At 47.0% G+C, this 20,160-nt stretch overlaps 1 protein-coding gene across 1 annotated transcript in view; it reads right to left on the bottom strand.

Annotated features, from left to right (window-relative positions):
• LOC143282778 (uncharacterized) overlaps positions 1-20,160 on the bottom strand; it is a 175,959-nt gene that overhangs the window by 127,486 nt on the left and 28,313 nt on the right. Inside the window, exons 4-5 of the mRNA XM_076588543.1 lie at positions 18,834-19,046; positions 14,076-14,197 (exon numbers count right to left, since the gene is read on the bottom strand). Coding sequence (XP_076444658.1) covers positions 14,076-14,197; positions 18,834-19,046 — 335 coding nt within the window. The remainder of the gene's footprint in view (positions 1-14,075; positions 14,198-18,833; positions 19,047-20,160) is intronic.

The raw sequence follows: 20,160 nt of genomic DNA, 5'->3' as shown, positions 1-20,160 counted from the left end.
AGACAATGAGCCATTGGGGAGACAAGGAGCCCTGGGGGATAGACAAAGAAACCATTGGGGAGAGACAAGGAGCCCTGCGGGAGAGACAAGGAGCCCTGGGGAAGAGACAAGGAGCCCTGGGGGAGAGACACGGAGCCCTTGGAAAGACAAAAGGAGGCCTGTGGGAGAGACAAGGAGCCCTGGGGAAGAGACAAGGAGCCCTGGGGGAGAGACAAGGTGCCATTGGGGAGAGACGAGGAGCATGGGGGAGAGATGAGCCCTGGGGGAGAAACAAGGAGCCCTGGGGGAGAGACAATGAGCCATTGGGGAGAGACAAGGAGCCCTGGGGGATAGACAAAGAGCCATTGGGGAGAGACAAGGAGCCCTGGGGCATAGACAAAGAGCCCTGGGGAAGAGACAAGGAGCCCTGGGGGAGAGACAAGATGCCACTGGGGAGAGACGAGGAGCCCTTAGAAAGACACAAGGGTCTCTAGGGGAGAGATAAGGAGCCCTTGGAAAGACACAAGGGTCTCTGGGGGAGAGACAAGGAGCCCTTGGAAAGACACAAGGGTCTCTGGGGGAGAGATAAGGAGCCTTTGGAAAGACACAAGGATCCTGGGGGGAGAGATAAGGAGCCTTTGGAAAGACACAAGGATCCTGGGGGGAGAGATAAGGAGCCTTTGGAAAGACAAAAGGATCCCTGAAGAAGAGACAAGGAGCCCTAGGGAGAGGCAAGGAGCCCTAGGGGGAGAGAGAAGGATCTCTGTGGGAGAGACAAGGATTCCCTGGGGGAGAGACGTGAAGCCCTGGGGGGAGAGACAAGGAGCTCTGGGGGAGAGACAAGGAGCCCTGGGAGGAGAGACAAGGATCTCTGGGAGAGAGACAAGGATTCCCTGGGGGGAGACAAGGAGCCCCAGGGGACAGACACGGAGCCCTTGGAAAGACAAAAGGAGGCCTGCGGGAGAGACAAGGAGCCATGCGGGAGAGACAAGGAGCCCTGCGGGAGAGACAAGGAGCCATTGGGGAGAGACAAGGAGCCCTGGGGAAGAGACGTGAAGCCCTGGGGGGAGAGACAAGGAGCCCTGGGGGAGAGAGAAGGATCTCTGTGGGAGAGACAAGGAGCCCTGGGGGAGAGAATGAGCCATTGGGGAGTGACAAGGAGCCCTGGGGGAGAGACAAGGAGCCCTGTGGGATAGACAAAGAGCCATTGGGGAGAGACAAGGAGCCCTGGGGCATAGACAAAGAGCCATTGGGGAGAGACAAGGAGCCCTGGGGCATAGACAAAGAGCCATTGGGGAGAGAAAAGGAGCCCTGGGGCATAGACAAAGAGCCACTGGGGAGTGACAAGGAGCCCTGGGGCATAGACAAAGAGCCATTGGGGAGAGACAAGGAGCCCTGGGGGATAGACAAAGAGCCATTGGGGAGAAACAAGGAGCCCTGGGGCATAGACAAAGAGCCACTGGGGAGAGACAAGGAGCCCTGGGGCATAGACAAAGAGCCATTGGGGAGAGAAAAGGAGCCCTGGGGGATAGACAAAGAGCCATTGGGGAGAGAAAAGGAGCCCTGGGGGATAGACAAAGAGCCATTGGGGAGAGACAAGGAGCCCTGCGGGAGAGACAAGGAGCCATGGGGAAGAGACAAGGAGCCCTGGGGGAGAGACACGGAGCCCTGGGGGGGAGACATGGAGCCCTTGGAAAGACAAAAGGAGGCCTGTGGGAGAGACAAGGAGCCCTGGGGAAGAGACAAGGAGCCCTGGGGGAGAGACAAGATGCCATTGAGGAGAGACGAGGAGCCCTGGGGGAGAGATGAGCCCTGGGGGAGAAACCAGGAGCCCTGGGGGAGAGACAATGAGCCATTGGGGAGAGACAAGGAGCCCTGGGGGATAGACAAAGAGCCATTGGGGAGAGACAAGGAGCCCTGGGGCATAGACAAAGAGCCCTGGGGAAGAGACAAGGAGCCCTGGGGGAGAGACAAGATGCCATTGGGGAGAGACGAGGAGCCCTGGGGGAGAGATGAGCCCTGGGGGAGAAACAAGGAGCCCTGGGGGAGAGACAATGAGCCACTGGGGAGAGACAAGGAGCCCTGGGGGATAGACAAAGAGCCACTGGGGAGAGACAAGGAGCCCTGGGGGAGAGACAAAGAGCCCTGGGGAAGAGACAAGGAGCCCTGGGGGAGAGACAAGATGCCATTGGGGAGAGACGAGGAGCCCTGGGGGAGAGATGAGCCCTGGGGGAGAAACAAGGAGCCCTGGGGGAGAGACAAGGAGCCATTGGGGAGAGACAAGGAGCCCTGGGGGATAGACAAAGAGCCATTGGGGAGAGACAAGGAGCCCTGGGGCATAGACAAAGAGCCATTGGAGAGAGACAAGGAGCCCTGGGGGAGAGACAAGATGCCATTGGGGAGAGACGAGGAGCCCTGGGGGAGAGACAATGAGCCACTGGGGAGATACAAGGAGCCCTGGGGGAGAGACAAGATGCCATTGGGGAGAGACGAGGAGCCCTGGGGGAGAAACAATGAGCCACTGGGGAGATACAAGGAGCCCTGGGGGAGAAACAAGGAGCCCTGGGAGAGAGACAAGGAGCCCTGGGAGAGAGACAAGGAGCCCTGGGGGAGAGACAAGATGCCATTGGGGAGAGACAAGGAGCCCTGGGGGAGAGACAAGGAGCCCTGGGGGAGATATGAGCCCTGGGGGAGAAACAAGGAGCCCTGGGAGAGAGACAAGGAGCCCTGGTGAAGAGAGAGTCCACTGGCTGTTACGAGGATCTCACATAGGAGGGGACTTCAGACCGAAGTTGTTCATTCAGAATCCATTCCATTAGTACCCACTGTCTGTGGCAAACACCTGACAGAACATAAGCAAATCAACCCCTGGCAAAAGCAAACTATCTGGGATGGAAATCAACGAGAAAAAACGTGTGTGTGTTCGGGCGGGCTGGCGGGTGCGCGCGCGCGTGTGTTTGTGTGTGTGTGTGTGTGTGTGTGTGTGTGTGTGTGTGTGTGTGTGTGTGTGGCGTGCGCGTGCGCGCGTTCGTGCGTGAGTGCGCACATTACACACGCACACTTCTCTCCTTCTACACGCGTGCATATGTGTGTCGCCCGTATGCGCGCATGTTGGAACAAGCCTACCAATGCAATGAACATTCCCAAAGCACCACTTCCAAACAGGCGGACAGCCAAATCGAACAAAAACCAGTACACCATGCACGTCAACGCGCAGAATCGAACCACCAACCCTTTACAACATGAGTGGCACACTTAGGTGACTGAGCAATATAGGCAGGCAATAGGGACGAGGGGTGGGGTTGTGGGGAATGGGGGGTGATGAGGGGCACATCGATCAGGGTGAGGGGAGGGGCGGGGGAGGAGATGGAGGGGTTTTACATTGCATCAGCGAAAAGGCATAGATGATGATTATATACTGGAATCGATTCTCTCTCTCTCTCTCTCTCTCTCTCTCTCTCTCTCTCCTGTCACCCACATAATGGTACGTCTGGGGTACGTGATTCTGCAGCTGCGGTGGGTCACTGTAAGTAAAGAAAAAATGAAGAAGGGGTACGAACGAGCTATGGTGCTGGAGTGGGTGGAAAAGATGAGGAGAGAGGGATGTTGAGGCATGTATTGTTGCCCCTGCATGGATTGTCGCCGACGACAATACGTGCTGCCCTCACTGCACATATTGTCGCCTCTCTGCACTGGTGCTGTAGTTGCGGCATGTATTATCGCCCCTGCATGGATTGTCGCCCCTCTGCATTGTTGCTGTTGTTGTTGTTGTTGTTGTTGTTGCTGTGTGTATGAGTTTGTGTGCGCACGCGCGTATGATATGTGAAGTGATGGCCTAGAGGTAACGCACCCGCCTAGGAAGCGAGAGAATCTGAGCACGCTGGTTCAAATCGCGGCTCAGCCGCCGATATTTTCTCCCCCTCCACTAGACCTTCAGTGGTAGTCTGGACACTAGTCATTCGGATGAGACGATAAACCGAGGTCCCGTGTGCAGCATGCAATTAGCGCACGTGAAAGAACCCACGGCAACAAAAGGGTTGTTCCTGGCAAAATTCTGTAAGAAAAATCCACTTAGATGGGAAAAACAAATAAAACTGCACGCAGGAAAAAATACCAAAAAAAAAAGGGTGGTGCTGTAGTGTAGCGACGCGCTCTCCCTGGGGAGAGCAGCCCGAATTTCACAGAGAAATCTGTTGTGATAAAAAGAAATACAAAATACAAAATATTGTTGTATGCTTGTTTGTGTGAGTGAATGTGTGCGACAGTACATTCGTGTTTATGTGAAAGCGGTGTGTGGTGGAAGAGGTGGCGTATAATATGTGTGTGTGTATTTGGCGTGTGTGTGTGTGAATGTATGTGCATGTTTCGTGTTTGTGCGTGCAGGTGTGTGTGTGTGTGTGTGTGTGTGTGTGTGATCTTATCTGCAAGGGCACAGCCCTTCCGTCAACGACGCCACGCTGGGTCGTAAAAGTTACGTCACAACTTCTCACCCAGTGGGTTCGGGATCTTGAGTTTATCGTAAAGGTTGAGTGGGTGGGTTGTAAACTGGACAAGTTTGGCTACTGTCACAGAGTGTGTGTGTGTGTGTGTGTGTGTGTGTGTGTTCTTATCTCCGAGAACTCAGCCCTTCAACGACTCTACGCGGGGTCGTAAAAGTTACGTCACAACTCCTCATTCACTCCTCAAACCAGCACCAGTGCAGAGATGCGACAGTAAGTGCAGTGAGGCCTGCACGTATTGACGCCGGCGACAATCCATGCAGGGGCGACAATACAAGGGACAGAAACAACTGGAGGGAGGACTGTTGAAAGGGGATGGGGAGGGGGAGGGGGGGTACGTGGCATGACAGTGTGGCTATGAAAGAGGAGGAGGAGTAGGAGGAATAAAAGTGGGCAGAGAATGATGAAGAGAAGATGTCGATGAGAAAAATGCAAAGAGAGAAGAAAAGCGATTCACCAAAGACTCAGAAGAAAAGCAATAAAGTGTAGGAGGAGGAGACAGAAGAGCATTGGAAGATGAACATGACGAAGACCACTATACGATGATGATGGAGGAGGAAGGAAGGTGAAGCAGGAGGACAGCAAGAAGACAAAGAGAAATGGGAGACAAAGAGAGAAGTCCTAGACAAAGACAAGAAAGACACACAGAGAGAACAAAGGACATGAATCACTGAAACTGGCACTGCATTAAAAAAATTTTTTTTTTTTAAAACAGCATCGCTCTGTGTGTGTGTGTGTGTGTGTGTGTGTGTGTGTGTGTGTATGTCTGTGTGTGTGTCTGTGTCTGTATGTGTGTGTGTCTGTGAATCTCTGTCTCTGTCTCTCTGTCAAGCTGTGTGAGTGCGAGCTACAGAGACAGAAATCAGCGAGAGGCAGAGTGTACATATGCGTGGCTTACCCTCCCCACGGAAAAAAAGCAAAAAAACCAACGAAACAAACATACGCAGGATGCTCTCTCTCTCTCTCTCTCTCTCTCTCTCTCTCTCTCTCTCTCTCTGTCTGTCTGTCTCTCTCTCTAAAACACAGGACTTCCTACTTTCCCTTTCCCATCCTCATCCATCAAGAATCTCTCTCCAGAGAACGTCTTTTCTACGGTCTCTCCCCCTTCACCCAGTCTCTATCCAGAGTTTCAACACTTTTTTTTCCCTGGCGCAAATAGAAAATACAATCATTCCACGCCTTCACCATCAAGCCCAGACACTCCTGGATATGGCTATGCTTCTGGAGCCCTTCAGGACCCTCAAGAGTTGCCAGAATGCTGATGTCTCCAGTCCTGTCCATCCCCACTCTTTCCCCTCACGCCTCTCATCACCGCTTTAGTCTCCACACCCCCAACTCTTCCGCCCAGTCTCTACAACCCCCCCTCCCCCCTCACACACACACACACACACCCCAACCCCCTCTTCCAATCTTCCAATGGCAACAAAGGAGACAATGATTTTCTGTCGTCCTTTCACTGAGAGATAGGAGAAAGAGAGTGAGTGGGATCGACCCGCAAGTGTGAGTGGAGAGAAAGGGGGGTGGAGGGAGAAAGGGATGAGGGGAGAGAGAGAGAGAGAAAGAAAGAGAGAGAGAGAGAGAGAGAGAAACAGGGGGATAGAGAGGGTGAGAGAGAGAGAGAGAGAGAGAGAATGGACAGGGAGAGAGAGAGTGGACAGAGAGAGAGATAGTCAAGAGAGACAGAGACATACTGACAGACAGAGAACAAATGAGAAATAGCAGAAACGTACAAGAAAAAGTCATATGAAAGAGGGGGGGGGGGTGGAAGACAGAGACAGAGAGCAACGAACACACAGACATCGCCACACTACCTCCACCCCCTGTGACAGGATGAAGGAAATCACATCCAATTAATTCCCTACTCTTTTATTCCCCCCCTACAGTTCACGAAAGAAGAAAGGCGTGGAAGACGGTGGAAGAAAGAACGAAAAGGGGATACAAAGAAAATAACAGAAGGGCGAAAAGGAAAGAACAAAGGAAAGACACACTGACAGGCAATGAAAGGAAGAAAAACGACACGGTGAACATGCGAAAATACCCAGGGGAAAAGAGGGTGGGCGGCACAGATACGGTTCTGTATAAGGAAAGAGAGAAAGATCAGAGAACAAACAGGTCCAAAGACAGATTCAAAGCGAGAGAAGAGGGGGTAGGGGGTGGTTAGATTTTAGTCTGATTTTCACTGGTTCATTCATAAAGTGATGACCCCTCATGAAATAAGAATGACTGACGAAGGGAGGGAGGGAGAGAGAGAGGATGAGGGTTGGACAGATAGTGATAGAGGAAGACAGAGAGAGATACAGAGAGAGAGAGAGACAGTGAGAAACACACAGAGAGAGGTAGGGAGAAACAGAGAGAGACAGACAGACAGACAAAGAGAGGGTTGGACAGAGAGTGACAGAGAAAGACAGAAACAGAGACAGTGAGAGAGAGTGACAGTGAGAAACACACACAGAGAGGTAGAGAGAAACAGAGAGACAGACAGACACATTAACAGAGAAAGAGAGGAGCACGTATGCACACGCATGTATGAGACTGAGAAAAGAAGAAGGGGAGTGGTGATATACATACACACAGACAGAAACGGACAAACGCAGGCGCGTTGGCGTTCAGAGAGAGAGAGAGAGGGAGAGGTGGGGGGAGCAGAAGAAGAAGAAGAAGCAATATACAATCTCACACGATAATCCGCTCCACCCAACACAACAACTAAGACAGCCCAGAGACAAAACGTCTAGAGAGGAGCGCCTTCCCACACAACCAACCCCACTCCCAAGCCATCATCAACATCTTACAACACAACACAACACGATCCACCCCACTCCCCAGCCATCACCATCATACACACAACACAACACAATCCACCCCACTCCCCAGCCATCATCACCACCTTACAACACAACACAACACGATCCACCCCACTCCCCAGCCATCACCATCATACAACACAACACAACAAAATCCACCCCACTCCCCAGCCATCATCACCATCTTACAACACAACACAACACAACACGATCCACCCCACTCCCCAGCCATCACCATCATACAACACAACACAACACAACACAATCCACCCCACTCCCCAGCCATCATCACCATCGTACAACACAACACAACACAATCCACCCCACTCCCCAGCCATCATCACCATCGTACAACACAACACAACACAACACAATCCACCCCACTCCCCAGCCATCATCACCATCGTACAACACAACACAACACAATCCACCCCACTCCCCAGCCATCATCACCATCTTACAACACAACACAACACAATCCACCCCACTCCCCAGCCATCATCACCACCTTACAACACAACACAACACGATCCACCCCACTCCCCAGCCATCACCATCATACAACACAACACAACAAAATCCACCCCACTCCCCAGCCATCATCACCATCTTACAACACAACACAACACAACACGATCCACCCCACTCCCCAGCCATCACCAACATACAACACAACACAACACAACACAATCCACCCCACTCCCCAGCCATCATCACCATCTTACAACACAACACAACACAACACGATCCACCCCACTCCCCAGCCATCATCACCATCTTACAACACAACACAACACAACACGATCCACCCCACTCCCCAGCCATCACCATCATACAACACAACACAACACAATCCACCCCACTCCCCAGCCATCATCACCATCTTACAACACAACACAACACAACACGATCCACCCCACTCCCCAGCCATCACCATCATACAACACAACACAACACAACACAACACAATCCACCCCACTCCCCAGCCATCATCACCATCTTACAACACAACACAACACAACACGATCCACCCCACTCCCCAGCCATCACCATCATACAACACAACACAACACAACACAACACAATCCACCCCACTCCCCAGCCATCATCACCATCTTACAACACAACACAACACAACACGATCCACCCCACTCCCCAGCCATCACCATCATACAACACAACACAACACGATCCACCCCACTCCCCAGCCATCACCATCATACAACACAACACAACACGATCCACCCCACTCCCCAGCCATCACCATCATACAACACAACACAACACAACACAACACAATCCACCCCACTCCCCAGCCATCATCACCATCGTACAACACAACACAATCCACCCCACTCCCCAGCCATCATCACCATCGTACAACACAACACAACACAATCCACCCCACTCCCCAGCCATCATCACCATCTTACAACACAACACAACACAATCCACCCCACTCCCCAGCCATCATCACCATCGTACAACACAACACAACACAATCCACCCCACTCCCCAGCCATCATCACCATCTTACAACACAACACAACACAATCCACCCCACTCCCCAGCCATCATCACCATCTTACAACACAACAGAACACAATCCACCCCACTCCCCAGCCATCATCACCATCGTACAACACAACACAACACAACACAATCCACCCCACTCCCCAGCCATCATCACCATCGTACAACACAACACAACACAACACAACCCACCCCATTCCCCAGCCATCATCACCATCTTGTGGTACGTTCTGACTCCACGTCTAGCTGGATTGCTTAGCACACACAGATCGAACTGACCCATGAATGACAGGGAGGGGATTAGACTCCCTCTTTTCTTTTTTCTTTTTTTTTGGGGGGGGGTGGAGGGGTTGATAGCGGAGGGCAGAGGCAGAGCGTTAGGTGTGGGCCGAGGGGGAGGGTGGGGGATTGGGGTGCGGTAAAAGGGATGCATGATAACTGAGAGTGGGGGGGTTGGGGTCAGAGCGGAGGGATGAGGTAGAGGAAAGGGGGCTGGGGTAGAGGGGATGACAGCAGTGAGATGGGAGGGCGGTGGGGGAGGGGGGGTTCAGGGCAGAGGCAGACGGGGGTGTAGGGGGGGGGGAGTGGGGGCGGAGGGGATGAAAGCGGAGAGTGGGGTGGTGGGGAGGGGGGATCAGAGCAGAGGGATGAAGGAGGGAGGGGGTTGGAAGGTGAGTGGATGAGAGCTGAGAGTGGGGTGGTGGGGAGGGGGGTCTGAGCAGAGGGATGGAGAGGGGGCTGAGGGCTAAAGGTGAGGGGGTGAGAGCGGAGAGTGGGGTGGTGGGGAGGGGGGTCTGAGCAGAGGGATGCAGAGGGGGCTGAGGGCTGGAAGGTGAGGGGGTGAGAGCGGAGAGTGGGGTGGTGGGGAGGGGGGTCTGAGCAGAGGGATGGAGAGGGGGCTGAGGGCTGGAAGGTGAGGGGGTGAGAGCGGAGAGTGGGGTGGTGGGGAGGGGACTCATAGCAGAGGGATGAAGGAGAGGGGGCTGAGGGCTGGCAGGTGAGAGGGTGAGAGCGGATAGTGAAGTGGTGGGGAGGGGCTCAGAGCAGAGGGGTGAGGGAGGAAGACCCGAAAGAAGTGTGCACATCTTTCTGTGCATCGTTGGGGAGAGGTCTGGAAAGCAAGGATGCAGGGGAAGTTGGAGGGCGAGGGGGGTAACAGGGAGAGGGACAGAGGAAAAGAGAGTGGGATGGAGAGAGAGAGAGAGAGAGGTGGGGGTGGAGGACTGAGACAGACAGACAGACAAAGAGAAAGGCACACACACACACACACACACACACACACACACACACTAACCATGAGAGAGAGAGGGAGGGCATGCGGAGGGAGCAGACAAACAGACGGACAGACAAAGAGAATGAAACGCATAAACACACATACACACAAACACACACACAAACCATGAGAGAGTGGGGGGGCTGGGATAAACCGATAAGGAATAAAGAAATGGGCATGGGAAGACACACTGGCACACATGCACGCACGCGCGTGCGCACACACACACACACACACACACACACACACACAAACACACACACTCACAGAGTAATGAACAGACAGACAGATACAAAACCATACATGGATTCACATAAATACTGAAAGAGGGACATACTGAGACAGAAACAGACAAAAAACACCAAAAAACCCACACACAAGGACACAAAGAGACAGATGCACGGACAGACAAGAAAGAGAAAGACAAAGACAGAGAGGCAGATAGAGCAAGACAGACATACTAAATCAAAGAGAAATAAACAGCAGTCGAGAGACAGAGAGACAATGACAGAAACAGACACAGAGGAAGAGAGAGAGAGAGAGAGAGAGAGAGAGAGTAAATAAATTGAGAGATAGAGACATGGAGAAAGACAGAGAGGCAGAGACAGACAGAGACAGAGAGGAAGAGACAGACAGACAGACAGACAGAGACAGAGAAAGACAGACAGACAAACAGACACAACACACACACACACACACACACACACACACACACACACACACACACACACACACACACACACACACACACCACACATAAAACACCCCAGCCCATGGGAGCAACAAGGGTAAAAAGACAAAAGGCCAGGGTGTATAATCAGACAGGGCATGAACAGGAAAACAGACCAGCGGGCAGACCGTTCCCTGTAGAACACTGGTGTGGAATAATCAGGCAGTCTGTGGGAATGGGCTGATCCAATGCTTCATGCAAGGGGGCTCGGCTAACGAGAAGGGCAAGAACTTCAACAGACACATGCTGCTGGAGTAAAATAAGTGCACACTTGGAAACATTCTGCCATAAACTTTCAGCATGACCAAAAAACAAAACAAAACCAAAAAAATTTTTTTTTTCAATTTCCTTTGACAAAAAACCCATTTGTGGAGCGATCTTTCACTCACACCACCACACCACCGAATGTGGATGTTTGAACAAAACATGTGAGATATGTTTTCACCTTTGAGTCGCTGACAGAGCAAAAAGTTGCTGAGAGGAAAAATTAATAGCAGTGTGGTGGAGTTATGAATCATTTTTAGCGTCTGGCAAATCTGTGAGAGAGAGAGAGAGAATGTGTGTGTGTATGTGTGTGTGTTGTGATTATGTACATGCGTGCATGTGTGTGTGTGTGTGTGTGTGTGTGTCTGTGTCTGTGTGTGCATGCGTCTGTATGTAAACATGCATGTGTGAGCTTACACGTGTGACTGTGAGTGTAATGATGCATCTGTATGTGTAATTGCCAATTGGTAGCCTATCTGCATGCGTTTAATCTGCTGTGGGTATTGTGGTTTTATACCACATGCACATATACATAAGTGCGTACACTGCATTTATATCTGATGTGTGATGTATGTGGTGTGTGTGGGTAAGAGAGAGAGACAGGAAGAGAGAGAAAGAGATACAGAGACAGAGACAGAGATCATATGCAGATATGTGCATACATGCATCTATGCAAGTATTCATGTCTGTAAATGGCAATCAATCAGGCATTTTCCCATGACATACTATTTCTGAAATCTTTATACTTTGCACTGACTCTGCAATTACAATGTCACAGACTTTGTTGCACTAATCAAAATGGATATGATGGCATTTCGCTTTGGACATCATTCATCTCAGATAATGTATCGTTTTGCTGGAAAGTTTGAAGCTGTGTGTGTGTGTGTGTGTGTGTGTGTGTGTGTGTGTGTGTATTAGAGTGGTGTGTAAGGGCATGCATGTGCACATGCATTTTCTGAAATACAAACTGTATTCATGTGTCTGAATTACTTGAAGAGAAATCACAAATACCAGCACATTTTAATGTAAACTTGCAATAAAGATGGTGGTTTACACCCGAATCCTAACTGCGTGAGAAACAATCAATGAAATGTAAGGAACAACACTCGGGTGAAGAAATAATACAGTTAGAATCCAAACACACGAGTGAAGCGAAACGTCATACAACATCACATTGTGCAGTCATGCTCTTATTCACACAGACTCCACTGAAATGAACACATCAAACGACAGCAAGCATCTTCACAGCTTGATATCAAAGCGTGTTGAATGATGTGCAAATTAAAACAGGACCAGTGCAACATCCTAATGGCTAAAGCATCCAACTTTTAATGTAAGAGTCTTGGTTTCAAATCCCAGCTGCAGTGTCTGGTGGGTTAAGGATGGAGATTTTCTCTCCCAGGTCAACAGATGTGCAGACCTGCTAGTGCCTGAACCACACTCATGTGTGTACACATGCTGAATATCAAATACGCATCTTAAAGATCCATTAATCCATGTAGCGTTGAGTAGGTTATGGACACGAGAACAGGCCCAGCATGCACATCCCCGAAAACGGAGTATGGCTGCAGACATGGCAGTGGAAAAATGATCATATAAATATATACAAGTGAACGTGCCAGTTGCACCATAGAAGAAGAAGAAAAAAAAAGAGGAAAACAGGTCAAAACACAACAAAATGCACTCTGCAATCCAGGGTGACTCCACCAAAAAATGTACAACAATGAGTCACAACAGTCAGCTGTCTTCTCACCCTTTGTCACACAATTCACCCTGAAAACAGCCACCACATCTCATGGGTTACTACTTCACAATGTTTCAGAAACGTCACACATTTTTGTTATCGTTTCACACAAATGTTTATCAAACAAAATTCTCTGTATTGTGTATCATGTAGTCTTGCAACTACACAACAACCAAAAAAGTCACCTGGAACAAAGATCTAAAAGTGTTCATATATCTATGATAATGTATCTTGCATAGCAGAATGCACATGTAAAGAGAGAGGCAACAGAATGTGAAAAAGGGTGGTGAACAAAACAAACTTTACAAACACACCAACTCACCCACCCTCTACCCCCAACACACACATCCATACCCCCCACCAAACACACAAACTTTTTTTTTCTTTATTTGATTTAAAATTTAAAAGAAAAAAAAAAAAAAAGCTTTGGATAAACACCAGAAAAAACAACATATATTACATCAAATTTTGTGTTCCTCTCCTTCAGTATTTGAGTTAGTCAAGCGACAGGTGTGATAAACACTAGTCAGGATATATAAACAGTGCAGATATATCAGATATATACATATATAATCAATTGATAACTACAAAGTACACTTGAGGAATAAAAATACATAAATATATAAGCAATCTTCAAAGATTAAAAAAAATGCAAACTGTCCATCTATATAAATACACACAATTAATTGTGCACAAATGACTGATTCATATCTTTTATTTATTTGTGTGTGTGTATTGCCAATGAAGAAATCCATGTGCGGAGCACTCCAAAAAAAGTGTTTCCTGGACTTGAATGCAAGGTGTTTAACAACTATATGCAGGTGGCATACAGTGTTAACAGCAATGTACAGAAGACATACAGTGTCTGGCAGCATCCACACTATTTTCCACACAGATAACAGACAGCCATCGCTAACTCTGCCTCTGGTGCCTCTCTTTCCCTCAGCGCTTGTCCAGTTAGTCAAGCCTGGCTGTGGTAAACCAACGCTAGTCAGTAAACAAAAAACATTAATGCAACAGATATATGACAGCATTTTCACAACATTTTGCAGATCCATCTGATACACACTCTGTAGTGTACACACCTGTAAGATCTTTCTGGATGCAGTGACTTGTGAGACAAAAACCCTAAACAGTAGAACGTCTCTTCAGAGCCAAACACAAAGCGGGGTTGGGAGAAAACGCGAGGGAGACAGTACAAGACAAACAAGGAAGGAGGGAGGGAGGGTTTCCAAGCCTGCGCTGTACTCACCATTGGGGTGCTTGACTCTGAGGGAGGCACGAAGCAGGTCTGTGCCACTGTTGAAACGAGATGTTTGACTCTTCTCCGCTGATCCCTTTCCCATCCACTCCCCCGTCAACCACCGCAGTTGACTGCAACCACAACCCAACACAAATTGTTAGCCCACGATTTATTGCAAACCCACGGTTTCTCTCACTTTAATGGTTCAAAATGTGTTGAATGTGAATTGTGCTGTACTGATTGAAAATAGTAGAACCTTCTTTGCTAGGGAGAAAAAAAGGAAAGGAAAAACAAGACAAGCAAGGCCTTCAAGAGTCACTTGTGATAAATCAAGTCCCCTAGCATTAATTACAGAGTAATTTCCCTTTTTTACTATCTGCACCAAAATGTTTGCAAAATAAATAAAACTTCCATGCTTAGCAAAAGAAGTTCCTGTTTGAACAAAAAATGATAATAATGACTCCTCTTGTTGCTGTGTCAGAATAAGAGGTCAAAGTACCAAGTTCAGAGAATACAAAAAAATATAAATATAACAGTAAATGCAGTTTGCATATAATTAGGCTTCTTTTTTTTTTTCTTTTTCTTTTTTTTGTGCCCATCCCAGAGGTGCAATATTGTTTTAAACAAGAAGACTGGAAAGAACTGAATTTTTCCTATTTTTATGCCAAATTTGGTGTCAACTGACAAAGTATTTGCAGAGAAAATGTCAGTGTTAAAGTTTACCATGGACATACAGACACACACACACACAGACACACACACACACACACACACAGACAACCGAACACCGGGTTAAAACATACTCACTTTGTTTACACAAGTGAGTCAAAAAGTGCTAATATGAAACAATGATTTTATGTAAACTGACCTGTAAGATATATGCATGATACACAGGATTGTGGTTTACGTAAGTCTCCCAGTATGTGGGTGTGGGTAGTGATGTGTGTCAGCCCATGATTTCTTGCAATCCCATGATGTTTCTCACTTTGAGAGAAATAGTGGGATTGCGAGAAACTGTGGTCATTTCCTTCCCACATCGTTTTCTCTCAATTGTGAGAAATCATGAGGGGCACCCCCCACGATTTCTCCTGAACCCTGATGACAAAGAAAATGTTTCTGATGAAAATAAGGAGGAGTTCCAACACTTTCTCACACATATAGCACTCTTTTTTTTTTCTTTTTTTTTCTCCCTTGCAAAGAAGGTTCTATTCTTTTCAATCAGTGCAGCTCACATTCAACACATACTGAAGCAAAAACATTTGACATTCAATGACTCCATGACCCACCCATGTCCCACAATTAGCACTTTAATATATATATACCGTATAAATAACATTCACAGAATGCAGAATCTATTAGGCACCGGACTTCTGATCCAGTGTTCACCAGTGTCCAGGGTTTGAGGCCCTGTTTTGACTTTGTGTTGTGTCCTTGGGAAATCAACTTTACTCCGATTTTCTTCACTCCACGCAGGTGTGAATGAGTACCTGACTTCTGTTGGGAAAGGTTAAAACAGTAGAAGGAGAGGACTGTGTCCCATCTTCCTATGCCAAGCCCCAGACACAGTGGGTATGAATTCACAGTCCCAATGGCTGTAAAAGGCTATGGAACCTTTTAACCTTAGATTTATACAAGCCTGCCATGTATCAAGTGTTTCATATATATCCCACAGGCAGGTTTATATAAATCAGATTGCTGAGTATCAGTGCTTTATAGACACATTAAATTATGGGCTTGGTGTTGTCGTTTTCTAATGCTAGGCTACGGATACCAAATTTTACAAGGGAAGAGCATACACTATGAACAGTGGATCAACACCTTGTGTGCCATAAAGGAAACACTCTCTGGTATTTTCTCCCCCTCCATTAGGTTTTGAGTGGTGGCCTGGCGGACTCTAATCATTCAGATGAGACAATAAACCAAGGTCCCCTGTGCAGCAAGCACTTAGCATGCGTAAAAGAACCCACAGCAACAAAAGAGTTGTCCCTGGCAAAATTCTGTAAAAAAATTTTTTTTTTTTTTTAAATCTACTTAGACAGGATAAACCCAATACTCTTGCAGGCGCTCTCAGTGTAGTGACATGCTCTCCCTTGGGAGAGCAGCCCGAATTTCACACAGAGAAATCTGTTGTGACAAAAGAGTGATACAATACAATACAATACAATACAATACAATAAAGCAGCCATAACCTGTGGCCTGAAATCACAGCACACAGCCAACTTAGACTGAACAGCAGAGTGACTTAAAATAAAAACTTGTTTTTCAAAACTTACAGATAACATGTCCACTCAAGAGAAAGTCACAGAGAATTTCCACAGATGTGACAGAAAAGACTACTCCTCTTTCGTTCATTCCCTTGATGAAAAAAAAAAGCAAGCTTGTGTCACTATGCTTCTATGCACCATGATTATGAAAATCAGAATCATTACAACTTGTTCTGGCACAACATGTATGAGCTCTTCATAAATATATTTATATCGCAACCCCTTTTAAAAATCCCAGAACTATGAGCTCTTCATATATATATTTATATGGCAACCCCTTTTAAAAATCCAAGAACTATGAGTTCTTCATAATATATTCATTAAAAAAAAAAAAACATCCAAGAACTGATCTGTGTTGTTTACTGTCTTCAAACTAAACCTGATTAACTTACATTGTCATCAAACTGTGGCTGTGACACTCCTCATTTCAGGGGAAAGCATTACTTGTCTACACAAGAAACTGTTAGCATCAAGTTGTTTCCCTCTAAGCATCATACACCCGCTGTCTAAAAAAAGCTTTATAATGTATTTCCATGGGAGCACATTAGGAAAATGGTTACACATCCTGTGTGTGTGTGTGTCTGTGTGTGTGTGTGTGTGTGTGTAAGAGTGAGTGAGTGAATATGCTTGTGTGTGTGTGTGTGTGTGTGTGTGTGTGTGTGTGTGTGTGTGTGTCAATGGGTGTGTATGTGTATGCATACAATCTTATATTTTGAACCTATCTCTGATATTTATCAGCCAAGATTCTCCCAACCTGGCACCTCTTTTATGTTATGCTGAGGGTAATTACCTTTCAAGATCTTTGCCATTATGATACTGATAATAATTTCTATTTAAAAAAAAAAAAAAAAGATACTGAAACTTTGCCATTATGATACTGATAATAATTTCTATTTAAACAAAAAAAAAAGGATACTGAAAACCACAAGCTTCCTTTTTTTTTCTATATTAGACTGGAAATAACACATTATGTGCTGTAAGCTTCAGCTACAAACAAATGTACTAGACTGAAACATGCACTGTCAATACACTTCAAAAGACATGACCAACGTGGCTCTTGATTATAATGTCAATGAATGCAAACAAGTCATTCACCATCAATTCATCATGACCAGTTTCTGCAATGTCACAACAGAAATACCAGAAACCATCAAAGGCACTACCCACAAGGCAGATACATAACAGACATGATTATTGATGACAGAGAAAGTGCAGAAGATAGAAAATCAACAACAACAAAATATAAAGGAAGAGACAGACAGAAAGACAGACAGGCAGGTAGACAAATGGAAATGCAGAGACAAAGAGAGACAGATGAAAACCAACTGCGGAAGATAGAAAATTACCCCCCCCCCCCCCCAACCCCACACCCATCCCCCACCCCCAGCTCCCCCCTGAGTAGAATGGAAAATTAACATAATCTAATGACATAACTTTTGACAAAGCACAAACAAATAGACAGACAGGTGCAGAGACAAAAAAACAGACATACAAGACCCAACTATTGGACATGGAAAATTAACAAAAAGCACACAGACAGAGATGACAAGATAGAGACAGAGAGAGACATAGAGACAGACAGACAGAGTGACAGAGAGACTGAGACTAACACACAAGAGGTGCTTTACTTTTCCAGACAGTGACAGAGAGACAGAAGACAAACAGACTAGAGATGCTTTACTTTTCCAGACACAGTGACAGAGACACAGAGAGACAAGAGACCAACAAACTAGAAGTGCTTTACTTTTCCAGAGTGACTGACACAGAGAAACAGAAGACAGACTAGAAGAGGTGCTTTACTTTTCCAGAGTGACAGACAGATACACAGAGAGACAGAAGACAAAAAGACTAGAAGACTAGAAGAGGTGCTTTACTTTTCCAGACAGAGTGACAGACAGAGACAATAGACCCAACAGACTAGAAGACGTTTTACTTTTCCAAACAGAGTGACAGAGAGAAACACAGACAGACAGAAGACAAACAGACTAGAAGTGCTTTGCTTTTCCAGACAGAGTGACAGACACAGAGAGAAACAAAGACAAACAGACTAGAAGTGCTTTACTCTTCCAGACAGAGTGACAGACGGAGAGACTTCTTCTTCTTTTGCGTTCACTCGTATGCACACGAGTGGGCTTTTACTATATGACCATTTTTACCCCGCCATGTAGGCAGCCATACTCCGTTTTCGGGGGTGTGCATGCTGGGTATGTTCTTGTTTCCATAACCCACCGACCGCTGACATGGATTACAGGATCTTTAACGTGCCTATTTGATCTTTTGCTTGCATATACACACGAAGGGGGTTCAGGCACTTGCAGGTCTGCACATATGTTGACCTGGGAGATCGTAAAAATCTCCACCCTTTACCCACCAGGCGCTGTCACCGTGATTCGAACCCGGGACCCTCAAATTGACAGTCCAACGCTTTAACCACTCGGCTATTGCGCCCGTCAGACGGCGAGACAAACAGAGACCAACAGACTAGAAGAGGCGCTTGCTTTACTTTTCCTTGGAGCAGAGGGTGCAGAGCCAGCCCTTGGTCAGCAGACTCTCCCGGCAGCTCTTGCAGACCCTGAAGTGGCAGACTGGGCACACCTCCCCGGTGTTGGTGACCCGGCCGAAGGGGGCCTTGCAGCGAGCGCACATCTTGCTCAGGTCGTCCCCGCTGCGCAGCACGCTGCTCATCCGCAGGCTGTGGATCTCCTGCTTCACCTGGCTGACAACACACAGACAAGACAAGACAAGACAAATTCTTTATTATCCAGGATAATAGATAAGCACTGGCGCGCTTTCTTTCATCCAGTCCCCGCCCTGAAACAGGGTCTGCACTACACAAAACTACATTATATGTGTCATTGCATGCACTACACTATACTACATAAAGGCATAAGCGGGGTAAAAATCACACACACACACACACACACACACACACACACACATGCCAGCCAACCCCTGTCAAGTGTTGGGGGATTTTTTGTTTTGTTATGTTTTTCCCTCTCCTTTTTTCCTTTCATGTGGGGCCTAAATCCTCCTCTTTTTTCCCCACTTTTCTCTTTCTTTCTTTTTTTTTTTTTTCTTTTTTTCTTTTTTTTTTTTCCTTTTGTCTTTTTCTTTTTTTGTGTGTGTGTGGCCTCCATCCTCATCTTTTTCCCCCCACTTTTTTCTTCTTTTGTTTTCTTTCTTTTCTGTTAGTTTTTGTTTTGGTTGTTTGTTTTATTTGTGGGGCCTCCTTCCTCCTCCTCTTTTTCTCCACTTTTTTTTTCTTTCTTTCTTTTTTTTGTGGGGGTGGGGGTGGGGGCTTCCATCCTCTTTTTCCCACTATTTTCTGTTTTTTGTTTGTTTGTTCTTTGTGTTTGGTTTTTTGTGGGGCCTCCATCCTCCTGTTTTTTCTCACTTTTTCTTCTTTTTTTCTCAATAAACTATGAAATACAGCCTTCATTTACACACATGATTGATAGCTTTCACTGATTTTTTTTTTTAACTATTGTCTGGCACAACAAATTGCCCAAGGGTGTCTTGCGGCATGTGATCTGGGAATGTTTGATGACTGTACACAGTTGTCTGTGTTTATTGTTGCTCTAGTGTGTTGCGGCATGCATTCTTTGTAGGAACAATTTGGAAATTTGGTAGGAACAGTCTGAATTTGGTAGGAACGCTCGGACTCCAGGCCACATCAGCAAACGTACAGTTTAGCTTAATCCACCAGGCAGAGGTATGGTTTGACCAAGATAAGATAAGATAAAATAAGAATAACTTTATAATCTCCAACTGGAGAAATTTGGTCAGGTGTATTATCACAACACAGACAAGTAAACAACATGGGGACCATA

Source organism: Babylonia areolata, chromosome 6 (assembly GCF_041734735.1).
Source record: "Babylonia areolata isolate BAREFJ2019XMU chromosome 6, ASM4173473v1, whole genome shotgun sequence".
NCBI classification, from domain to species: Eukaryota; Metazoa; Mollusca; class Gastropoda; order Neogastropoda; family Buccinidae; genus Babylonia; species Babylonia areolata.
This window is presented reverse-complemented; position numbering and strand designations above follow the sequence as displayed.